This window comes from Corvus moneduloides, chromosome 1 (assembly GCF_009650955.1).
Source record: "Corvus moneduloides isolate bCorMon1 chromosome 1, bCorMon1.pri, whole genome shotgun sequence".
NCBI classification, from domain to species: domain Eukaryota; kingdom Metazoa; phylum Chordata; class Aves; order Passeriformes; family Corvidae; genus Corvus; species Corvus moneduloides.
Genome location: NC_045476.1, coordinates 140592311 through 140616614, shown reverse-complemented (window position 1 = coordinate 140616614; position 24304 = coordinate 140592311). Strand labels below are relative to the sequence as shown.

At 39.1% G+C, this 24304-nt stretch overlaps 1 protein-coding gene across 9 annotated transcripts in view; it reads left to right on the top strand.

The window, feature by feature from the left end:
- Positions 1-24304, top strand: part of RUNX1T1 (RUNX1 partner transcriptional co-repressor 1) — a 114841-nt gene that overhangs the window by 30509 nt on the left and 60028 nt on the right. Inside the window, exons 1-2 of one of the 9 annotated variants that reach the window (XM_032129125.1) lie at positions 4805-4952; positions 16521-16648. The exons of 6 other annotated variants lie outside the window; for them this stretch is intronic. In XM_032129125.1, coding sequence (XP_031985016.1) covers positions 16603-16648 — 46 coding nt within the window. In that variant the 5' untranslated portion in view covers positions 4805-4952; positions 16521-16602. Of the gene's footprint in view, positions 1-4803; positions 4953-16520; positions 16649-24304 lie in introns of those variants that run through there. 2 more of the 9 variants (XM_032129146.1, XM_032129156.1) reach the window with 2 other exon arrangements.

Below are 24304 nucleotides of genomic sequence, written 5' to 3'. Positions count from 1 at the left end.
TTGTCCCTCTCATTCTGAGTCAGTTAATTTTTTGTGGAACTGTTCTTTGATGTTAGGTCTTAATGTATATTTTCATTGCTTTAAAACCTGAAATGCACCTGAAATGTCACTGGAATTTCTAAATGTTCAACAAGAATTAATTTTGGGGGTTTTTTAAAATCAAAAAGCAGTAGGCAGTCTAGGCTGTTAAGTCTAATCCACTATCGAGGCTGCCTTTTCTTAACATATGATTTAAAATACGCTTTGGAGTATTGTTGAAATATGGATATAACTTGCAAGTTTTCTTAACTGGAAAGACATGAATGCTTTCTCAATTCCAATGAATTTAATCTAGTACTTAAGGTAACGTAATCAGCAGTTTGTCTTAGACAACCAAGAATATTTTCTTCCCACCTTGGTGACTCTTTCAACTGCTCAGTATTTGATTTGTGTAGGTAATCCCAATTAGTCTATGTTTCACAGAGCAGTGTATGTTTTAAATGTCTCATTTGTCTTTTTTCAGAAGTCCAGAAAGCCTTGCCAATAAGGAAATGCTAAGGGAAATGTTTAGCGTTATCTGGCAAATGTTTTGTGTTGCATGCATAAAGAGCTGCTGTTAACAGATAAGCACATATCTTTTTGGAATATTTAAATTCCATCTCCAAGCAAAGAATTAGAAGTTTATAGAGAAGTGCTGTGCCTTTCTTGGATAACTTGAGCCTTTTGTGGTGGTGCAGTAGAACCAAGGGAGGCTAGGTACAATGTCATGAAAAAAGTTGCACTGAGGGTGCAGGCCCAGGTGGGTTGCCATTGCACCAGGAAATCTGAGATACTTGGGCAGCAAGAAATTAGTGAGCTTCTCCTGAAGGTGTTGCCTTTACTGGACTTTGGTTGGACTGAATAAAGTTAACTGAATAAAGTTAAGAAAGCATCCAGAAGTGGTTGTCCCCTGTCCCCTGCATCAGCTCCACAGCTCACACATTAGGTGGGTTTGCCCTGTCAGTGGGATGCCTTAAGAAAACACTAATAGCTTCCAGCTGGGTGGAAAATCAAAACGTTTTGGGGCTGACAAAACTAGTAGATTTGAATTTGAAAGCCCAGCTAATGCCTCTATTTTTATTTACCACTCGCCCATAAAAGATTATTTTCCAATATGTCAGCCTCATTTGGTGGCTACTGGTCTGAAAGTGAAAGTGGAACAAGCAAGCGGGGAAATCTGGACATTAGTGAGTCCGCCCTTTCAAGCTGGTGTGCCACTTTGTGGAATGGCCTTCCCTGAGATTGGGGGGGTCCTAATGACCATTCATCAATGCTCGTTGACTGATCATTGAGTGCCTTCTCATTCAGTTTATCAAGTCTTGCACATAAAAAGTCAGAATAAGCATTATTCAGCTTTGTTAAAGCCAACTAGGAGTAAAATGCTCCATTTGAACCCATTTTGCCCTTGGTTTTTCACTTTGTTAATGCAGTCCTGCTTAAATGAGTGCTTTTATTGGGTCTGTTAGAATATCTGAAACTATTAATTCTCTTGTATTGAATAGCTGGTGGCAGGCCAGAGCAGATGGGGTAGAAAACTATTTGGTTGGGTGTATTGCTTTCAATTAGGATCAATGAGGTTTCAGCTCCTTTGAATTAACTCACTTAATACCCACTGTGTGAAGTCACAATGTATCACAACAGTCTGCTATAAGTAGAGCGGGAAGTTGAGAAGTCCTACAGAAAAGCTTTGAGTTAAATTCTTCGTTCACTGTTAATAGAGAGCTTTCATTAACTACAGATGTGTTTCAGTGGACTTCCAATCCCTGTTATTAAGCTGGGTTTGCACAAAAGGCAATCTCTGTACTTTTAAATGATGGTCATCAGGAATTTCCCTTTTCCATCAGATCCATGTCTTGGCTACCTTATATCATCCTCTGCATAAAAATCTTTTTTCTTCCCCTTCAAATACAAGACTATGGAGACTGGTTTGCCTTCTCTACCTGTTTTCAAAATAAGGACTCCTAGAGGATGATTTAAAATGATTTTGTAAAGCATTTTGAGCGATCATCAAAGAAGGAGCTGGTGCCCACCCAGGATGGTGTAATGTAATGTGTACCATAAAGAAACTGGCCCTAGATTGTCCTGTAGATTTTTCACTCTCTTTGTATCCCTTTCATTTTGGTAGTACTCTGACTCTTGTGATGCAGCAGAACTGTTCTATGTTAAAACCACTGCCTTTCCTTTCTTGGTGGAGAATAAAACTATTTTACAGAATGGGCTGTCCACTTTTGCTTGGCCTGCTAAAATTTTAGATCTGGTGCAAAAACTTTTGGGGCAAGCTTTAGGTGACCGCATTAAAAATGGGGGTGGGGAAAGCAAATAAATATCCACAGATACTTCTTCAGGGAGGACTGCCAAATGGGTTGCTGCCTGCCTCAGTGTATTAAATAATGAGAGGGAAAAACTATTCATGCAGCTGGCTGCTTGAGAAAATGCTGAAGTAGTCTCGGATGCACAGGCATTCTGTTAGCCTCTTCCATGAGCAGACTTCTAGGTGAGAATCTCCAGGGATCCAGGTTTTGTTGACGTGGATCAATTTAAGTGGCAATTACTGTAGTCAGATAACAGCTTAAAAAGGCTTTTTACACACAGAAAAAAGATGCATAATCACACAGCATATGGAAGCTCAATTTTGTGAGCCATGGTCTGTGGATTTACAATGTACTGATATTAAGACCTTCTTTTAAGAGTGAATATTGTTTGGTTTTATTAAAATGCATCATACCTTTGACACGTTACTTTCTACTCTGAAGCTGATTCAGGCTGCGTCTATGTTGATGAAAGGTTGCATTTCCAACTGTGAAAATGTTTTTCCTTTCGTGTAGAGTACAGCATTACAAAAGAAAAACAACATAGCAAATACAATACTACCTGACTGGTTTTAAATAGTGCATCGAATAATAAAACCAAAAGGACAGTAAAGTCTTTAAAGGCCTTGTTGGCACAGACTTCTCTTGTCTCCGTTTCCCTTGCTTGTTTTTACCCCTCCACTTTTCCTCCCTTCATGAAAGTGGACTGTCATGAAAATGTTTTCAAGTTTTGGTGTTTCTCTTGGGCTCTCTGACACTCAAATATCCATTATAGAGAACTTCATTATGATAGATGTCTGATGAAGATGAAGAAAAGACCTACCTCAAGTAGCAGACACATTAGGTTGCTCGTGCTGGGCTGTTTATTGGGGCAGGGGAGCTGCTCCTTTTCTTCTTGATAGTCTTGGATTTGCTAGTCCTGTGTTTGGAGTTTCTCTCCCATTTTATTTGAAACTTAAGGGTGCTATTTAGATTGTGTTAAAAAGGTATTATGGAAATATCAGTAAATTAAGTGATTCATTTTCTTTAACTGAGAAATATTCATGAGTTCAGTCTGGACACTAGGAGGGACAGTTATTTTCTGCTTAATTTTCCATATGTGTCCTTTTCCTAAACAGATCATTATCAGGCTCTGTGGTAGCTAGAGGAAGGAAGAGGAAGGCCTAAAAGCAGAGTTGTTTGTGTGTAATAGAGGCAGAAGATGGCATAATGCAAAATCAGGGAGTGCATAAATAAGTACACAAGGACAGACCTTACACTGAGAAGATCTGACTGAGAATTGTTGCCTTTCCATAAAGGGTTTGAATGTATAATGCAAAGGCAAAGTCAGAACCAGAACCAGGACCTATGTGCTAGTTACTGGAGAAATGCTCATTACTAAAGGAAGCTTTTGCAAGTGCTGAATGGGAGGAGAGTTTTAAAAAAAGATGATATTTTTCTTGTGCCTGGAATTTTGTGCAAAGATGTATGTGCTACAGAAGGCATGCGAGTCAAGCGTATGTTTCTTCTAAGAGGCAAAGATGTTTTACAAAGGACTAAGGAGGGACTGCTGAGAAGAAAATAGCCAGCTTTAGATAAGGCACTATAACAAAGACTTGTAGTTTTATGTATCATGGTGTCCATTAAAGCTTAATAGGGAAGAGTGAATTGAACCTAGCCAGGCATACCTTATTCATGTGAAGGATAAACATTGAAGGGGTTCACAAAATCAGAAATTGGGAGGACATGATTGTTTAGCTTTTGAAAAAGCTTTACAGGGAAGATTTTGTTTTCATCCCCCATGGATCACTATGCAAGGTAAAGGAGAGTAAGCTGCAAATGTTTGGAACATATCAATGGAAGAATCCCAGGGGGTTAAAAGCACCATAGTAAAATGTAAGTGGTCTGCTTTCTAAGTGTGTTCTATTTTACACATACTACTGTGGATCTGAGAGAGGGAGTGATTTTGATACTCCGTTCCCCATAGTAAAGGAGAATAATAATGTCATAAATGTGGGAAGAGGGGGGGGCTCCTGTATATTCTTCTGCACGTTTTGAATTTCTAGCTAAATAAACAAACATAGTCCTATGGAGTGCAAAATTACGGCTGTTAAAATAAAGAATGAATTTGTTTCCATATTTGGAGGAGAGCTGATCCAAAGTGACGCTTTTTCTTTAATTGTTGTCAGCAGAGGAAAGGGTTAACTTTTAAAGAAAAAATGAATAATTCAGTGTTTGGCTTATCACTCTGCATTTTAGTTTCTATTCTTTGGTCATCTGGAACTTGGTGTGAAAGGTAGAGTAAAAGGAGTCAGCTGAGGGGAGCCGGGGTTGTGATAATTTGCACACACATCCCTGTCATTGTTCTGCCTGAAGAGACAGGGCTGGGTTCAAGGCCACATGTGCTCCTGTCATCATTCACATTTCTGCTCCAAGTGCAATACAGAGTGTCAGCTCTCCATCTGTCTTTGCCTGGCAAACGCACGCGCCCAGCATCCTGCCTCCAGCTACGCTGCCACAGCCAGTTCTGATGGCCCTCCTCGCTTCTCTCTGTTCATTCCAGAACAGGAGGCACTGAGCCCTAAATAAGCTTGCTTTTAGGAGAGAGCCATTTACAGTGTGGTATATTTTATCCAAGGATGCCTGGTGAGTCGAAATTATTGCAGCTCTTTCGGTTCTAAATGAGGAAACGCTAATCGTTTTTTGATAGTATATTTTCCCTCTCTTTTTTTTCTTTTCTCTTTTAATATAGAGGGTGATTTGCAAGCTGATACCGGTACAGAGCGATCGCGGATGCTAATTTTGTTGTGTGTGTGTTGGGGGGAGGGGAATTTGTGCAAGTGAACTGCTAGAGATGATACTTACAGCAGGACTGGATGTTTCAATGAAAAGGGGTAGAAATAGCAGAAAGTCACCAGCTTTGTGGGTGCAGGGCTCTGCACAGGGGATCATTTTAGCAAAGAGAAATACAGCTTCGGGCTGGCTTTCATGACTGTCAGCTGCACCTTGAATCTGCAAACATTTGATCGTCAGAGATCATTCACAGTGTTTACCCATCAGCTGAAATTATCTCTGTGAAAAGCTGTTTATGTTGGAGAAGTGAGGGAGATTTATAAAACAGATTATTCCAGCCTTGCCCTAAATCATAGTCCGTCACTGTCACCAGGCAAATCACCAAAATACGTTGATTCAAAATAAAACAATTAAAAAATCTGCTGAATTAGAGGAATTGCTGTGGAGCTGGGAGTTACAATAGGTCGGTTTCCTCAGGAAAATATTACTCTTGGATCTTACGATCACTTGTCTAATTGATAAGTGTTATTGCCAATAAAAACTCTTCTATGCAGGGTGATTTGTTGAGGGGTTTTGTGAGATGCTTGACCACAACTGAGTAGATTGAATTTGGTGTGTTTTGTTTGTGTTTTTTTCCCCCCTTTGGTAAGGACTGGAGAAAGCCATGTGCCTGATTTTAACAGCCTGTGTTCTGGATAAAAAAAAAGACAGGGCTAGAGATCCTACAGCTGGCTGGTTCTTGTGGATTATTTGGGTAGGACAGGCAGAAGAGGCTACGCTTGATCACAGAGAGTCTGTACACCTCGCAGATGGTGTTTTGAAACAGTATCTGCCAGTTTACTGCAGCCACAGTTGCATGTAGGTATTGCCAGTTGTTGGAAGAATGTTTTCCTTTTAGGATTTTTGTATACGGTCATACCCTACTGCTGGTATGTTTGCTGATCCCGTGATTGTAACAAGAAAGCGGGCTCTGTTTGCTCAAAGCACAAGGTTAAGAGGATTTATATGGTTGAAATATGGGCAAATTAATTTGCATAGATAACAACTGAGGACTATGAAAGGTCAATTTAACCCTTTAAACATCAAATTTGATTTGCATGCATTGCATTCCTGGGAATGTGGTCTTCATTAGAAATACCATGGTAATTCATTAATTAGGAAAACCGTGCGTTGTGCATAATTTGAATCCACTGATGTTTCCCTTATGTTTGTGTGAAACTCATCTTCTCATGCAGTTTTACTATTTCTGTGTTTTATCAAGATATTTAGGTGTACTAAAATGACACAATCTTATCAGTTTTGATCCTCGTGTGCATTATTTGGGGCTATTGGCAAACTGTTGGAATGCTTAGAGTGGACATTTTTGAAAACCTATTAAGCCTTTGGCATTTAAATTACTTAATCTACCTGCTGGTTAAAATTTCATGCATCTTTAATCAAAATGGCATGTGCTACATTCAAGTATGTATACCCTTATCAATACTCGTTAAGCTTTACCACTAAATAAATCTTTTATTTGCAGCATTCTCCTTAAAGCAGTAGCAAGCAAGAAGTGTGTTTTAATGTCAGCTCTGAGTGTTAGAAAACCTTGCACTTGGATACAGAGAATACACTAACAGCTGTGACTGGGAGCATGTGCCAGAATGGAGATACTTGAACAGATCTGACACTTGGCTATTTTTGACACCCATCTGCACTTTTTTACTCTCCTCTAGGATGAACTGCCTCTCAATCTGTTCACAGCATATTTTAGCCCTTTAATATTGTGGTGTTGTGTTTTTTCAAATGGGCATTATTAGCCATCTGGGGCAGATTTTGTATTTTAAAAGTAAGCACATTATGTACAAGAGATTAAAAGGATGTGTATTTTTATGTAATCTGATATTATGTCAGTGCCTTTTGTGTGTGTGTGAAGTCTTGATTTCAGAACCATCCCTTTAGTGATTCTGACATCTGAAGTCCTTCTTTTGGGGAAAGAACATGAGTTAATAAAGACGGGTTCTGGTTTATGTGTGGTGGTTGCAATTACACAAACTAAATTTGCCCTTCAAAGACGAACTGCTCGTACTGTTATAATTGCGACTGGGCGCTCACCTCATCGCTCCCCTGTCGGGGCAAAGCGACAGCAGCGGGGCTGGCTAATGAAGCGCTGTAAAAGCCATTCAGACCTCTGTGAAGGCATTGCTGCAACTCTGAGAAAAGTCTCTAGAAAGATAATCCCGTTAACATGCAGCTTGCCATAACCAAGTTAACCATTTTGTCATTCTGTGTAGCGAGCTCTAGGAAGCGTTTATGTCTAAATAATTGTTCCTGGGGGAACAGTGTTCAAATCTAATACCATATACCAGTTTCTCTGATTACTGTGAATGTGGTGGTTGGTTTCTTTTTTTTTTTTTTTAGTAGTTTATTCCGGACTTTATTTATGAAACATTACAAATCTATCAGTCATTTTATAGTACTTTCAAAGAACAGATGTTGGCCTACAAAATGCTTTATTATTGCCCATGGCAGTATTCAGCATGGTTTCCTTAAAAGGACAATCAGTGATCACAGTCATTGTAGCCCAGAAATAATGCTGCTCTTTCAGAAGATGGCCTGGTATTAGGTCAGACCACCCTTTCTTTACTTCTGCTCTCCAGATGTGGCTGCAACTATTTTTTTTTTTAAGTTCATGTTTCAAAAAAAATGGGTTTGTTTTCAAAATCTGGTTTTACTTAAGATATCTTCATCCTGGAGTGCATTTCATAAATTGCCCACATATTTTTCTTAGCAGAGAACTTAACTGGCTGTAATTTTTAACACATGGCCACATCATGTGATATTTTCAAAACATTTGCACATAGCTTTAAGAAGGTCCCGGCAGAAATGATCCATCATCTCACAGCCAGCCCATTTCTTAACAGCATATCTGCATTTTCCATTTAGCAGAGCTATATATTATTAGCTTACATTTTGGGTAGTAAAACAGTGTATTGCTGATTGTAAAACATGGACTTTATTATCTGCTGAAAATTGATTTGGCATTTATAGCCACTGTGTACTAGAGTCGCTTTCTGCTTTTAACATTAGTGCTTGCAAGTGATGATTTGTTTAAAGAACAGAAACAAAATTGCCATGGACATAACTGTTAGTGTCCTAGTAACTGAACATTTGGATTATCCACCTGTTTTTTAAATACATGCGTCTAAATGCTGTTACACAGCAAAAGTGTCCTAACAGTCCATTAACCAACTTGGTCTGTTCTAAGCTGCAGTTGCTATGCTGTTATATTAGAAGGACTCTCTGTCTTACAAAACAAGTTTTCTGCCAAACAGGGAAAATGTGTCTGGAAATACTTAAGTCTGAGTGTTAACTTTGCATCATTATTCCAATCATCCTACATAATGACTTTATCTTCAGGATTCAGCTATGAGTGAAAAGCTCTTTCCCTAAGAGGACTGTGGGTCACTGGGTTCTTCAGATATGTATGGTAGGATTGGGAGGTGACATGTGATGACTTGCTTTTCACAGTATTAAAATTTCTTCGTCTTTTATGGTAGTAATAAATTCCAAAGTCTGCATAACATTATTGCTCTTATTTTCAACCCATGGGGCTGTGAACTGCCTCATGCTACACATGCATGGAAAGTAACTAACACATCATGGAATGCAGATTGTGCTGCAGGAATATATATATATTTCATCAGGGTCCCAAACACTCCTTTCCTGAGAAGATTGAGTGCTTTATAACTCAGACCCTTAGCTAGAGAACAACCAAGTCCGTTTCTCAGGATAGGTACTTCCTTGGTGTTTAGCACCAATCACACCTATATTAGAAGATTTTGCACTCCACACTCACATATTTAAGGCATGATCGTCACAGCTTGCAAATCAAAGTGATCTGTGTATATACAATTTGAAAAGACAACTTGAATTTTGCATAAAATGAAATTATATGATATGCTAGTTTGAAGTCCAAACAGAGAAACAGGTACATCTAAGAGTAGGGGACATGATACCTGGTCCTTTTCAGGACATGTACACATACCTGTACCAGTTTCTGGTTTGTTGGCTGCATCCTTGTTTCTTCCAAGTGTGTACATCAAGGATAACACTACAAAAAAATCAGCTTCCAGGTCACAAAACAACTTGTGCACTTGAAGGAATAGCTGCCTTCCAAATCCAAAGTGCCATGCCTCTAACCCTCCTCATTCCCGGGTGTATCACTGTTACAGCTTTAAAGTTTCCTGAGCATGTCAAGCTGCATCTGTGCATGGCAGGGTCTCCCTCAGTATTGATAGGGTTAAGCAGCCCAGTGCTGAGATCACACCAATGTCTTTTTGGATTTGAAGCATTTCTGTGTCTTAAGTTGTTCACACAGTTGGATCTGGTAGGTAATCTCAGAGGAAGCCCAGTGCATATTTAGAAATGTTGGTCTCTTCACAAGTGTAGGCTTACTTTTTGTTCCCAGAAATGTGTCTGGTGTAAAATGGAACATAGAGCCAGCAATGCTGAGGCAAGTAGAGATTAAATTGGGAAAAACATAGGGCACAGCAGTGCTTGGATTTTCACTTACACACAGACACAGTCTAGCCATATTGGCCGACTTGGCAAGGCTTATTTCTTTCAATATCCTGCTATGCTAACTCCATGTTCACGCAGTTCCTCTGTGAAGCTGGTGAAGTCCTTGCCATGTTGTAATATTCTATCTATATTCACTGGCTCAACTCTCCAGGAGCTCAGCCATCTCTGCATCAAGTTGCATTTTTGTGATGTACGTTTGTTCTTTCTGCCTCAATGTACATGAGAGTCACCAGATGAAGAGCAGGACTAGTGCAGGAGCCACTTCCCCCTTGCTGCTGTTGATCTTGTGCCATGTTCGCTCCTTACATGTTACTTGTTCAGTTCTTGGGTAGGACAAGAGTGTTGGAGATTACTCCCATAAACTGCTAATGGGCAGTAGCTTTCCCCACTGCTAAGGGAATATGTTCCAGACCTGAGCTTGAGCAAGCAGAAGGAGGATTTGAATTTGTGTGTTTCACTTCCAAAGTGAGGCTTCCACTCCAAAGACTTGCAAAAAAATTTCAAAGCTCACTCTTCCATCTCGCCTAGCTGTGTCTTACACAAACCAGTTCTACTCGCCAATCTTCTGAAGATGAGGATATGGACAACTTTTCTGGAGGAGAGAGTAATGCTGTGGATTCCATGTCTCCAAGTTACTGAATCCCTTGAAAGGCAGGAATTTTCCTGTTGGTGAGATGTAGGCAGTTGCTAGTTAAATATAATTAACTTTATATAATCTTTTTTGTCATGAGCTGTCTGCAACTACCTAATGGGAAGGTGTAGAGAAGATCAATGGAGCCAAATTCTTCTCAAGGTGCATAGTGATAAAGATGAGAGGCAAAAAGCACGAGTAATAGACCATGATAAAACCCAAGTAGATACACGGGAAAAAAATTCTCCACCATAACAATGGTCAGACATTAAAACTGTTTTTTCAGAGAGGTAGTGATATTTTCATTATTGAAGATCCTGTATTGGACAGACCCTTGGCAATTTGATCTAAACTTCACATTCTTTAAGGCAGAAGGGTATAGACTGTCTCATCTCCTAAGGTCACTTCAGCTTGCATAGTGATTCCTTGTTCTGCTGGATCTGTTAACTGTTCTGGATACCCAGTCTGAGGTGCCTCAGCCCCGTGCTCTGTAGAGGAGAGCAGAGCAGCCCATGGTACTGGCTTCTGTGTTGTGTTTCAGGGGAAATTTCAGCAGTGTTGGGCTTCGGGCACCTAAAGTGATTCATTGAATCTGGTCTGAAACTATTACTTGATCTGTAGCTTTCTGAATGGACTTTGTGTGCTGGTAGAAGAGCAGAATTGTCAGGCTCAGTGCTGGTTGAAAGGGCTGCACCTCCTTCCTCTGGCAGCTTATGGAGCTGTGCTTCCGTATACCTGAGCTGAATTTATTTCTCTGTGCTGCTTTTTTCGTTGTTTTTGTTTGTTTGTTTGTTTTGTTTTGTTTTGTTTTTTCTCTACTAGTAATTTCTTCTTTACTGCAAGTTGTAGGCAGAGTGTGGAAAAGAGCCTCAGTAACCTTTAACTGCAGAACAACTTGAGACAACAAGTTGCTGGAGACCTTGGGATTTGGGAGGAGGCACCTCAACTGAAGGTTCACAGACCTCTTAGTTTAGTCCCTGCGCTGCAGCACACCACCTGTTAGTAATGTTCCTGCAGCTGGTTTAAAGCTGTAGTGTCAGAAGAGCCACTGAACCGATCCAACTTCTAAAAGTCTCCTGCCCAAATTCTTATGCCATAAGCTAGAGCCTTACTTGAGCTTTTTCATTATGTTGCGTAATGAGCTGTAGATTTATTTCTGCTTCTTCTTGCTCTTGGGATCTGGTAATCTTGTGAAAATTTCATGAGGAAAAATTACCTGGTAGGACCCATATGTCTGAATTTATTAAAATTATCCAGCCAGATATTTAGGTTCTAGTATGGATAAATATTCTGGAGCAATGCCTGCAACCTAACTGTGCTTTTAAACAGGCACAAAGTGTAAGTCAAAGATGACAGGAAATCTTTCTGAAATTCAAAAGGAAATACCATCAGCAGTGGACACAGTTATTAAGAGTAGTGCTCATATGGTTCTCATTCCTTACGGACATCCTTTTGGAAGCAGACTGTAACAAGCTCTGCCGTATTTTTGCATGTTGACAATACTGAGCTGACAAAGACCAAAAAAAATGTGGAAAGAGAAGAGTAAAAGGAATTGGTGTTGATCACCTCCTGGAAGAGAAGCTGAGGATTAAGGAAGAAAAACATATTTCAGTAACCCTTCAAGCATACTGCAAATTTGTGCAGATCTGCTGTGGGGTCAGGCCGATATCATTCTTCATTTAAAAGAGGGGGTTGCTATAATGAGCTGAAATTTGAGGAAGTGGCATTTGTGTATGCATAGTTAACTGCAGTGAAGTTTGAAATGATTCAAGAAGAAGGAATACGTTTTGCCTTTCAAAGTCCATTGCCCTTTCTATCTTATCAATACAGCTTTTCTGGGGTTTAAGGCACTACTCTGTCTTCTGTAAGTCATTTGGAAAGCACATCTAAAATTTAACTTTGTACTCTTTCAGTTCTAATGCTTTATTGGAATTTCCTTTATGTGCTTATAATCCTCCAGACCTTGGGAGCCTTCCTGTATATCTCCAGTGCAGATTCCCTGTTTCACTCTGATTCCTCTAGCAATGTTCGGCTCAATGTCTTACTGTCCTCCTGTTTTGAAACCACATCCTGCTAAAGGAGTAATCTCCCAGTTAGGGATACAGGGCCTTTCCCCTTCCTTTTTTCAGCTCTCTCCTTAATACATGTTTTGTGAGTCATGCAAGCACACATGACTCAAATACTCTTCCTGCCACAAGATTGCAGTTTGGAAAATGTGTGCACTCGCAACATAGGAAAATGCAGTCATAATTTGATTCTTGCTTCTAAACTGTGCATTCCAAATATATTCTGGTGGCCCTTTTAAACCAGAGCAATAAACATGTATACATAGTCTTGAATTTTCATAGTAGCTGTTTTATAATTCAAATAAATGCCATCTACATAGACTTTCCTAAATGTGACTTCCTCATATCATTCCTTGAATTTTTAAGAGAATCTTTTTTTTAAGGGATTTTGCACCTTGCAGAGCACCAGCCACATCTTTCGTGGTTAGCAAATACAAATTAACATTTATTGTTTAAATTTTATTTTTCCAGTCCATTTCACCACATAATTGTTGATTGTGTAATTATATCTGCTAGATTTGCACACACTTATTTGTATTCTATTTAGGAGAAAGTTTGTCTAACTGAAATTTAGAAGAGGTCATTTTCTGTGACAGTGTTACTGTTTCTACTTTTCTTTGCCTGGAACTGTACTAGGTACACTATTTTGGACATTTTAGACTATAAACACTGCAGTGTACAAAAATGGTCTTTAAAAAACAGGGATATGCAATAATCTCATTCTTTTTCAGAAAGTATTGAGATTTCTATCAGTTTTGAAAGTGAAATCCTGAGTGAAACATAGGACCTTCTAACACAGTAAAGAAAGCGGAAAGATGCTCATTAAAGCAACTGTTGTTATGTTTGTAAAAGAATGGCTGTAATTAGATATCCAACAAGGTCAGATGGCAGTGTCATTTAATAGCTTTGAAAGTCATCAGTTTTCTTCATGGAAACTGGTTTGCAACAGTGTTTACTGCCTCTTGGGATTGGTGTTTTTAGTTTTCATTTTTCCACTGACAGGAGGAAGACAACTAAGTTTCTAGAATTCAGGTGGTCCACGTTGGTTGAGTTCATCCTTCCATGGCACTGTAGGATCTCCTAACTTTAGGGTCCTGAAAGAGAGAGCTTCTGTCAATCTCATCCATATTAGATCTTAGAAGTAATTTAAATTACTTTATTAAAATCAGTATTTGATTATTTTACACTGAGATCAGCATTTGGCTGCATTGCATTGTCAGAAATAAAAGCAAAGTCCTTTGCAATTTTTAAAGGGGATCTGTGCAGTAAGGAGTGGATATCTTTCTTTTCTGAATTCCTGTTAGCCAATGTGAGCACTTCATTGTCCCCTTGAAAATGGAGAAGTGAGATGGTGGCCTCTTTGAGAATACTATCGGTAAAAATTTTAAAGCATTTTGAAGAATGCTTATCTTGTTTTGTTAATTTACTTGTATCTCTCTTTACATTATTCTCTAGTTGTAAAAGCAAACATATATTTGGGTTTTCTGTATTTATTGAGTCTGCTGCACAGGAGATGAATCTGTGCATGAAACTTTGATTGAGACCTTGGTATGAAAGCAGAGTCTACAGAGCATGTATAGCAAGTTTGCTCCCAGAAAGCCAGTGTTACAGCCTTTCTTTGCCCTCTTCAGACTTCTCTGCATAGACAGAACCACATCTTGAGTTTGATTTGCATGGTTGCTTGCCAGCTAACCAGCTAGGTTTCTTCCTGTGACATGTCAGTTGGTAGAATAGTAATTTCCGATTACTTTCATTTTGAGGAAGGCAAGTAATGGTACTTAATCTTCAGACACCAGCAGAAACAGAATCCTTTCATTTATGCTGCCTTAAAGGTTTTGCTTCAAACCACTCTTGAGAGTCTGTAAAAGCTCCAAAGGTAAAAATACTACCTAAATTTAAGGTATCGACCTGCATCTCTCTGTAGAGCCACAAGAGGAATTATATACTCTTTCCTCAGATAACTTCTATATTGTCTCAGAAGGAGCTTTGTGGATGCTGCTGAGTAACTTGCTTTTTCTTGAAGGAATACAGAAAATGATGCCTTGATTTCATCCTGACAGCAGCAGATATGATTGCATGGTTTTGTCTGGGGCATTGGTTCAAGACAGTCTTGAAATAATGAGTGTCTATTGCTAATCACCAGGAATGCTTAATAGTTTTGTCACAAGTGTTTTTCTTTTTGGAGGCCGTAAGTGTTTTTGCTGTCTTGCCACACTAGATATAGAATAGATGCCCTGATGAATTACCCAGTGGGGATTCTGTTGCAGAAATTGATGATTACTGAATCAAAATGGTTTCTTTTTTTTTTTTTTTTTGTTTGTTTTGGGGTTTTTTATTTGGTTTTTTGGGGGGTTTTTGTTTGTTTGTTTGTTTTGGTTTTGGTTTTTTTTGTCTCCTTTAGTCATTACAGTAAAGCTGCTGGGTTTTAAATATGTCTGCTTACAAGTGTGGGTATGTGCACATTGTTGAATGCAATTGCTGGCTTTTGGAGGGCTTTTTGCCAGAAAATAATATGATGATGCAGATGTTCTGATATTGTTCTTGAAAACAGCTGATGGTGGATCTGATGCTGAAAGCTGATAAGCAGCTAGCGTATATCATCATCTTCTGATCCAAACTGGTTCCTTTGGGAGTCAGCTCTACTGTTTCAGTGTGTTGTAATTAAATTGAGTGCTGTTAAGGTGTCAGAAATTACTTTATAACACAGGATAATGGACTTAAGTAGACTTATTTGCACATTGCAAATCATAGTTTAGCAAATTACTCTTAAAGGCTATATATTAAGAAACAAAACAAGTCCCCCAATATTCAGTAGGAAAAGAAAAAGGAAAAAAATTGGTCTGATTTCTGACTCAGTCCTTAAGATATTTTTGCATTAATGCCTTTCTGGACTTAATAGATGGTAGAATAATGCCTGTTGTTTCTGAATAACAGTCATTATTATTATTAAACATGCTTTGCTTGAAAGAAGAAGGTAATTATTTTTTTGTTTTACTTAGGGTTGGACGTGTGGTGGGAAATCTCTGTCAACCAGACCTTTAGCAGTTGGAAAAATACTTCTAATACATGCAACAGATAACTTCTCTATCTAGCTTTTAGAAGGTTTTGAGCAACGTTAATCCCCAGAAAAGCTTGTGTGAGTTGTGAATACTCAGCATCTTGTAGAATTAGACTGTATTTATGAGAAGGCTAATGTTGTTAGGAAAATAATAGATTTACATTCATAGTGAGAGCTGTTTGTAAATCAGCAGGTGTTTTCTAAAATATCAGAAAATGGCAAAATGTTTACTGATGTGATTTCTCTCTGAAAAACAAACCTGTTTAAAAATACTTCAACATTCAAACTTCAAATGCTTAAAGCTGATTTGCTTTTCTTCAGCCATCTCTTGTCTTTCTTTCTTGTGTTTTGAATTCACAGGCTCTTAATTTTCAGTCTTGAGGACCTTATTTTGCATTCTGAAGAGCACAGTAACAGGAAAAGAAAAAGAAAATAATTTTCTTTCAAACCATATATTTCAATAGGCAGTTTATTTCTGTGAATAGATAAGAAAAGTTCAGGTGATACCAGAAAATATGTGCTTTAATTTTGCATGCCTATGCACATACTTTCATACAGAATACTAGATCACATTTCTCTTCAGTAATACAAAACCTGCTTGAGACTGAATTAATAAATGATGCAAAGCAGTATTAAAATTCTCGATGTCTTTTGAATCATACATACAGCTTCAAGCAATTTGTTAGTCATAAAAGCCAAGGAATGTCATTAGAATAATATATATTTTAAAAAATCAAAAATCCTGCAAGCTAATTTGCCTGTGTGCCATTTTCTTACTCTGATTTAAAATTAAATCCTGCCCCTACCCTATAAATGGCTGTTGAACTGTGTACATCTTCTCTGAAAAGATTTCCAGTGTGGTGAAAAAAGGAATTAAGTTCAAAGATCTTTAATCCAGTTTCCTCTGTTTTATTTGATTACTTGGAAAACCTTTCCCTTTGCTGCTGTCCCCCAGTTCTTCATTCATCAATAGTACTGAGGGGGAAATTTGTGCTGTGCTGTTTATACATAATTTAAAACTATTGTGCTAGCTTTAAACCCAAAGTCTTCCTTCATCTATCATTTATCTCATGATGTTATCTTTTGTACTCGGTACCCTTCAGTAAGCACAGCCTGACACGTCTTGTGGCCTTTACCTTCTGCGATAAAAAAGATTGAAAAGATGCTTGGCACCACCTGGTGAAGATGAGGCAGCCCTGGAGAACTGTGCTTCGGGAGCAGGTGACTGATGGTACGAAATGTGCCAGTCTGGGGACACAGCTGAGGGGTTGTAGTGGGGGAGGGGAGGGGAAGAAAAGGGAGGGGAGGGAGGGGAAGAAAAAAAAAAAAGAGCAGGAACATTAATACATCTTCCTGAGGTTTGATGGGACATACACTGCCTACTGTTCCATCTGGTGCTTATGATAGCATGGCATATTAGCATGCTGCAAGTTCATAATGTATTCAGGGCGAGAAAACACCACTTGCATACCAATTGAGGCGTCCTCTTTCTCAGAGCTGCTTTTGAATTTCAATGATGTTTATGCCTCCTAAGCCGTGACTGAACGGAGCATTTCCGCTTGTGGAGAAATAACAGCAGTGAAGGGACTCTGGCTCATGTGGCTTTTCTTTCCTCTCTTTTTATTTTTCTCCTTTTTTTCCCAGTTCTTTTCTTCCTGCTCTCTCCTTCCAATTTGTTTTGTTTGGGGAAGCCTGAAGACGGCTTGAGGTTTTTGGACTAGCTAATTACAGAGCTTCTGTTAATATTACATTAAATTCTTTTTAAGGTTGTTGTCTATTGTCTTTTTGCTTATCTCAAAATGCTTAAATGTCTTTTTATGACATTTTGATGAAATTACTCTAAAAGCAGTGTCATGAAACATTTAGAAAATAGCACATTGCAATTCTGCTTTATATTCAGATTTCCTGTATTACTAAATCAAAGAACAAACAATACCCCAAATTCCACATTTCATGGTAAATTATTTTTGCCCTGTGTCTTCAAAGACTTGATTTTCACTTCAAGTGTGCTACATAATAGGAGAAGTATCTGAAGTGGAGCAGGTATGTAAGCCTTTGTGGGAGTGAGGTCTTTTTATCGATTCCTTGCAGGAAATGTACTGATATGTTCATTTTATTTCTCCCTACCCTGTCCTCTTTGAAACTCTGCTGAGATTGACACTTGACTGGAGACAATCTCAAAACTCTGCCATAGACACTCTTGACTGCACATTTTGTTTCTGAACTTGTCAAAGATTGTGATCTCTTTATGGCTCAGTGCTGCGAATCACTCTGCAGCCCTCCTTCCAGTGGGTTTTCAAAGTGTGAAGTTTACACACAGGGTAGGGTATTTGATGTGGGATTTTCAAGTGTCTGGAGTAATACACGAGTGAGTCTTACTGGCTTTGTTGATGACTGAGCTTCTAAACTGCTTCATGTGTTTTGAAAGTCCTACCCCAAAAAGGAGACTAAACTTGCTGCTTGTCGTGGTTTAATCCCAACTGGCAACCAAGTCCCACACAGCTGCTTGCTTGCTCCCCACCGGCGGAATGAGGGGAAGAGAATTGAAAGGATAAAATTGAGAATATTTGTGGGTTGAGATAAGAACAGTTTAATAATTGAAATAAAATAGTAATAATAATTGTAATAATAATAATAGCAATAATAATAGTGATAATTGTAATAAAAGGTAAAATAGCAGAGAGAAATAAAACCCAAGAAACTCAATTGATACAATTGCTCACCACCAACTGGCTGATACCCAGCTAGTCCCCAAGCAGCAGCCTCCCAGCCAACCTTCCTCCCAGTTTTATTGCTAAGCATGACATCACATGGTGTGGGATGTCTCTTGGGTCAATTGGGGTCAGCTGTCCCAGCTGTGTCGTTCCCCCGCCCCCCAGCTCCTTGTGCATCCCCAGCCTGCTCACTGCTGGGAGGGGTGAGAAGCAGAAAGGTCCTGACTCTGTGTAAGCCCCACTCAGCCGTAGCTAAAACATTCCTGTGTTACCTACACTTGTTTCCAGCACAAATCCAAAACACAGCCCTACATTAGCTGCTAAGAAGAAAATTAGCTCTACCCCAGCACACTGCTTGAACAGGGAAGAATATTAAAACAGCATCTCTAGTACAAACCCACTTAATTAATGCATTTCGTATCTAGTCCTCTACCTGCACAGCTGGACTCTTGCTGCTGCTGACTGTGGTTTGAGGCTTTAGCTTAATCTTTAATGCATATGCCTGTCATGCTAATACAACTTTAATAAAAATGTACTAGGTAGCACTTTGAACTCCTTCGCTCTAATTTAGTATTAATCCATTTGATTACTAGAAAAGAAAAGATCTTGCTCTAATTCTGATCCATTCTTTCAAATACATACAGCCATGGCTTTTATAAATATATATTTTCAGACATTAATTTTACTATTCTTGCATAGATAAGAAACAAAAAATGCAATACTCATAGTGACAAAGAATAAATTTACTTCCTTTGCTTTACTATCTGTTGTCTGATGGCTTAAGAACATGCTTTGTTTACTGATAGTGCAGTTAGACCTAGATATTAAAGCCTTAGCTTAAATGGTAATTCCCCCTCCCCCCCCCTTAATATATTCAGGAAGACTAATGTTACTGAATAGGAATGTGGAGGAGATAGTGTGGGTTATTCAAGCAAGTTTAGTCAGCACTTACAAGGTTCTTGAAATGTTTCTTGATGTCCTACAGAACTGTTAACATCTGCATGGCTTGTGAGAAGAGCCACGTTTATTGCAGCTGTATGCTAGCTAGAATGCAAAAGAAAAAGGGGGGATCAGAGTTAAGAATGAAGCAGCTGGCTTTTCGTACAGAGATTTATAATTTTACTCTCATTACAGACTGACAGTAAACTACTTGGACTCTTTCGAATCTGCTTCTTTGAGATGGCAGGTTGAAGGCTTGGGAATTTAGCTGCCAGTAGATGCAGTCCAACAAAATATACACAGTTTAAAAGAAAACAAAGCTTTTACATAAATAATCACAAATGGAAGTTCAGCCTTTTGAGGAGCTGTTTGTTCCAGTATGACATAACATGATGTAGAGCATGTGTTTAAAGTGTACATTTGAGATGGTTTTAAAAAAAAAAAAAAAAAGACAAAGATTGTTTTAAATATTAGAGGGGAGCAATAGACAGAAGGCTGCTGGTTCCCTGCAGAACCAATGAGTCCATACAGCTTCTTGTCCCTGTTCTTGCAAGGGTTCGGGGTTTCTGGAGGAAAGGTCCCACAATCCCAGGTCTGGCTGAACAATGTAATAGTATCTCAGTGTGTTTGTTTTACCTCTTCTTCTCTCTTTTTGTGCTAGAAGAGAAAGTGAGAGAAGAACAAGCAGTAGCAGAGTCCCATTTTCTATTTCACTCCTTCCTGTAAAAAAATCACATACATGTTTCCAGAATCAAGGGTGTTTGTCCAAGTTTGGTACCCTCCTTGCCCATTTATTTCTCAATTGTTGAGATAGATTTAAACATAAGCTAGGTCAATATTTGTTAGTTGTCAATATCTTTCTTCAGTTTCAGTTAAGATCAAAGTTTTTTTATAGTTTTGTTTTCTTATTTATTTGATATGAATGAAAACTGATAATGTCTTTTGTTTCCTCTGGTTAATGTAGCTTGGGATGCTTCTTCTTGCCTTTTTTCCCTGCACATTTTAAGTGAATCTATTCTGGTTTTGCTCAGTTAATTTCTTTACAACCTGCCCAAGCCTTTCACAGTCGGAGTGCCCGAATCTGTTTTTGTGTCTCCTGCTGTTTCTTAACAACCTCAGCAACTGAGGAGGCTGCATGTCTATACTCCTGTTCTTTATTACTCTCCTTAAATGGTGCTTCTGAATAGTTTTCTCATATTTTCTGAACCAAACCTATTGCTTGTTCATTTGTTGCAATAGCGCAGTTACCCATCAAGAAACAGGGCCAAGAAGGACCACTGAGGTGCAGAACATCCTGTTGTCGTTTTAAGGAGTTCATTGGGGTATCTTTATCTACTCACAAGTTTCTGCTGTCCGTACTGTGTTCTACAGCAGATAACCTGATAACTCTGATAACCTGCTATGACTTTTATCTCTCCTGTCTAGCCTTAGACTTTTCACTGTTACACTCATCATTATTTATTGTAGTATGGGGCATTATAAGAGCTCTAACGTATGATTGCTGCCTCCTTTCCATTCTCCTGACACCAGAGCACAGACAAAAGCAAATTTTTTAGCATCTGATTCATCAGTGTTCACCACCTCATACCTTCTTTTAGTTTCTGAAAGTTTATTTCTGCTTGGTGTTTTGGAAACACATTTTATCTTAATTTTGTGCAGATTGTTGGCACTGAACAGAATTGTGTGCAAACCCAAGTAACTGTAAGTCAGGGCTCATAATCACCTTTGAAAATGACCTGTTAAGTTTCTAATAGGTCATTTGTATGCACAGTTACTGAAGCTACTTGCAATAATTATGGAAAAGATAATGGCTAGGAACTCATTTGGGGACAGTTATTCTTGTTAACTGTTTAGTATTTCATCCAGGTATACCTATTTCCCCATTTTAAAATTTTCCTTTCATAATTGCAGAGTTTGCCATGGATAGTTGTTGCAGTTCAGCAGTTCTCCATTTCTTCATATCCAAGCAGTTTAAAGCTTACCAGACAAGTACTGATATGTTTTACATCTTCTATTCCAAGAAGACCATAAAGAAATAGGTTTTCACAGGAGATGCCCGTGTTGTCACTCTCTATGCTTTTGAATTGTACCTGTCCTTGGGATTTAGCTTTCTTAACACATATGTGGTGCTGAAAGGATGTTTATAAAGATCTGTGTGAGCCTTTATTTCTTACCTGCTTGCCATTCGATCTCTCTGATTGATTATAGGTGTGAGGGAAATACCAGGTTTTGTTTGGTTCTCTGTGTTTTGGTGCAAAAAAGAAATGGTGTTAAATTGTGTTGGGGTATGTTCAAGTTCATGCCATCATCACATGGCTATAGTTGTGTGTGCACAATCCAGGTTTCTATGCCTAGATATAGTGTGAGTTGTAGGCATAACATCGCCTATTGTGTTGCTTGCTGCAATTCCACTTTTGGAATATTTCACATAGGAAGCTATCCCCAAAGCAGGGGAAGGTGAGGGGGAGGTGTAATTGGGGGCAGGGGGGTAGCATCTAACTTGTTTGGCTGGGGTGAGAGATGACAATAGGAGGCAGTGAAAAAGGTCTTTTGTTGCAACCAGGGCACTCTATTTGCTCTTTTGAGAAAGAAATTACTATAGCTGAATTTTAGAGACAACTACTTAATATTCTGTTGGTACCGTGGGCACAGAATAGTACATACTGATGTGTACACACACACAGAGTACCACAGGCTCTCCTTTATATCACGTGGCTGAAGATACTGGAAAGAACTTTTCTTAAGCGTCTCCCTTTGGCTTCCTGAGCACCTTGCCGTTTGAGTATTCGCTCGGGGCAGGGTTTTTTCCCGGTGGCGCGGCACAATGCCGGCTCCCTCTAGTGGTCTCACTCGCCCGTGGACGTTCCCGGCGGCGCCTGGGCTCTGCCCGGGGTTCCCGGTGCTCCCGCGGTGCGTCCGGCCAGAGGCGCCCTCTGCCCCGCCGCAGGGTTTCCGTCCTGCTGGGGAATAGTCTTCTTTTTCTCATAAAAATGGCCTCTCTACTGGTTAATCCATCACTCAGGGACACAAAATATATATGCCCAAGTAGGCCCAAAGCCAAATGTAGGGTGTTTCCATAGCACAGAGAGAGTTAAATCTACATTTCATAGATTTTTTTCATGTACAAGGAAATGTAACCGTATCAGAAAGGGTTAAGTGCATCCACGTTGAACATTCAGAGTTCAAATGCATCAGACTTCTTTACCTTGTCAATATTTTGGTTGCACTCATATCATTGAGTGGTTTCTCTTTTGTGTCTGACTTCTCGCCCTGCAGTTTCCCCTCCATTTAACACTCCCTTCAGAGTAATTGAAGGATCTTCCCCTCTTCCAGTTTTCTAAGTCTGAATGTTTAAAAAAGAAACATAAAAAAAATCACAGTAAGTATTTTTATACACGAAACCAAGTAAGTAAAACTTGGTCACATATGTGTAGAAGTGTGTGTGCACATACACACACAGGCACACACATACATGTATGTACAGAAGAAAGCCATGGAAGCTGCACTGATGCACAAAGGTCAATATTGCTGTGTTGAAGTAGGGGATTTAGGTGGTTTGATGAAAATGATGTTCTATAAATATAAAAACATTTTTAATATATTTGTTGAGGAAAAAAAATCCCAAAACTTTTAATTTGAATCTACTGGGCTTGAAATGAACTATGTATTGTACAACTGTCATCAGTCATGGCAATGCTATGATACCTGAAATTGTTTTAAAAATTTGCATATATTTTCTGTGGTTTCTCTAATAATTGCTGATTTTTCTTTCAGTTCAGGCTTCAGCTGATATTTAAAACTCAAAACATTGGGATGATGCTTCAAAAGAAGGAAGTTTTAAGCTTTATTATGCAAGACTAAGACTGCTGTGATGCTTTAAGGTCTAGAAACATTGCGTGTAATTGTATACCCCATGGGTGGTCTCATTACTTTACCTACAGCTGATTTCAGTGTCTATAGTTAAGCACGTATTTCTGAGTGTTTCTGGGGCTGGAGGCTGCCTGCAAGGCTAACTCAGCATCTCTCTTTCTGAGTGAGATCCCCTGATTGCTGTGCCAATATGAATTTGTGTGAATTCACTGGCTTCAGAAAGGGGTTGAATCTGGTTTTATACTTGTTAGTCTTAAACGACATTTATAAATTCCTTCCTTTCCCTCTTCCTTTATTTGCGTATACTATTTCACGTTCACTTTTAAGAGTGCATGTGATATGTTAGGCCAGATGATTCAAACCATAGTTTTGGATTTGCTAATGGTAGTATTTGCGTTGCTTGGGAGCTTATTTGTCAGTAAGTACTATTGCCTCATCTAAGAAGATACTGGGGTCCTTATTTCTTGTGAAGTTTTTGAGGCTCTCTTTCCCCCTTCTCACCTCCCCACTGCTGCACTCAGGTGTGATCCAGTGCCCAAAATAAGAGACAGTCGGTGTGACATGCAGCACTGAGGAAGAGCTGACTCGTAACTAATAATGAGTATTTTCTCACACTCTGTCTAGACAGTCAGTCATGTAAATACAAGATGTCTTTAATGGCATCATCTGATGATGTGAAATGAAGGTCTTCCAAAGTGTGTATTTCTACAAATGCTGAAGTATTGATGAGTATAATAAGTTGCACTATAGAAGATTGTCAGCGTATAATACTGAGATGGAGGAAAGCCTATAGTTTCACTTTTATCTTTCTGGTAGTGGCAGTAGGTAACAATGCCAGCACCTGCACAAGGGTTTCTGGGGGGAAATATGCTTCATTATATATTTTTGTTGGTGGATGAATACCTGTCTTGAGGGGCTGAAAGAAGCCAAAGAGTTACTATGCCTGGTCACTGAGGACCACCGGTTGTTGTGTACAGCAGCCACGCTGTGAGAGCAGTCTGAATGCTTCTGGTTCTCATGAGGCAAAGAACCTAGATCTATATGGGGATGTTTATGCCTGATTTAGCAGCCACAGAGATGAAAAAATTAGAGACTCTAACTCTTTAGTGATTATATGGGACATTTAGTCTGCTAATTTAGCTGTCTGTGTAAAATAGTAGGTATAAGCAGACTTCCTCAAACTGTTCTGGTACTTGGTGAAGAGGGAGTTTGGCTTCCTCTGCTTTCAGTATTATGGGTAAGGTCTTGCTCCCCAGACCTGCACATCTAGTCTAATGTTACAGACTTTTCACTGTTTGAAATATCACTTGGAGGAACTGGGTTTTTGGATTGGTAAAATGGTGCAGTCTGGTAGAGCAGGGGTT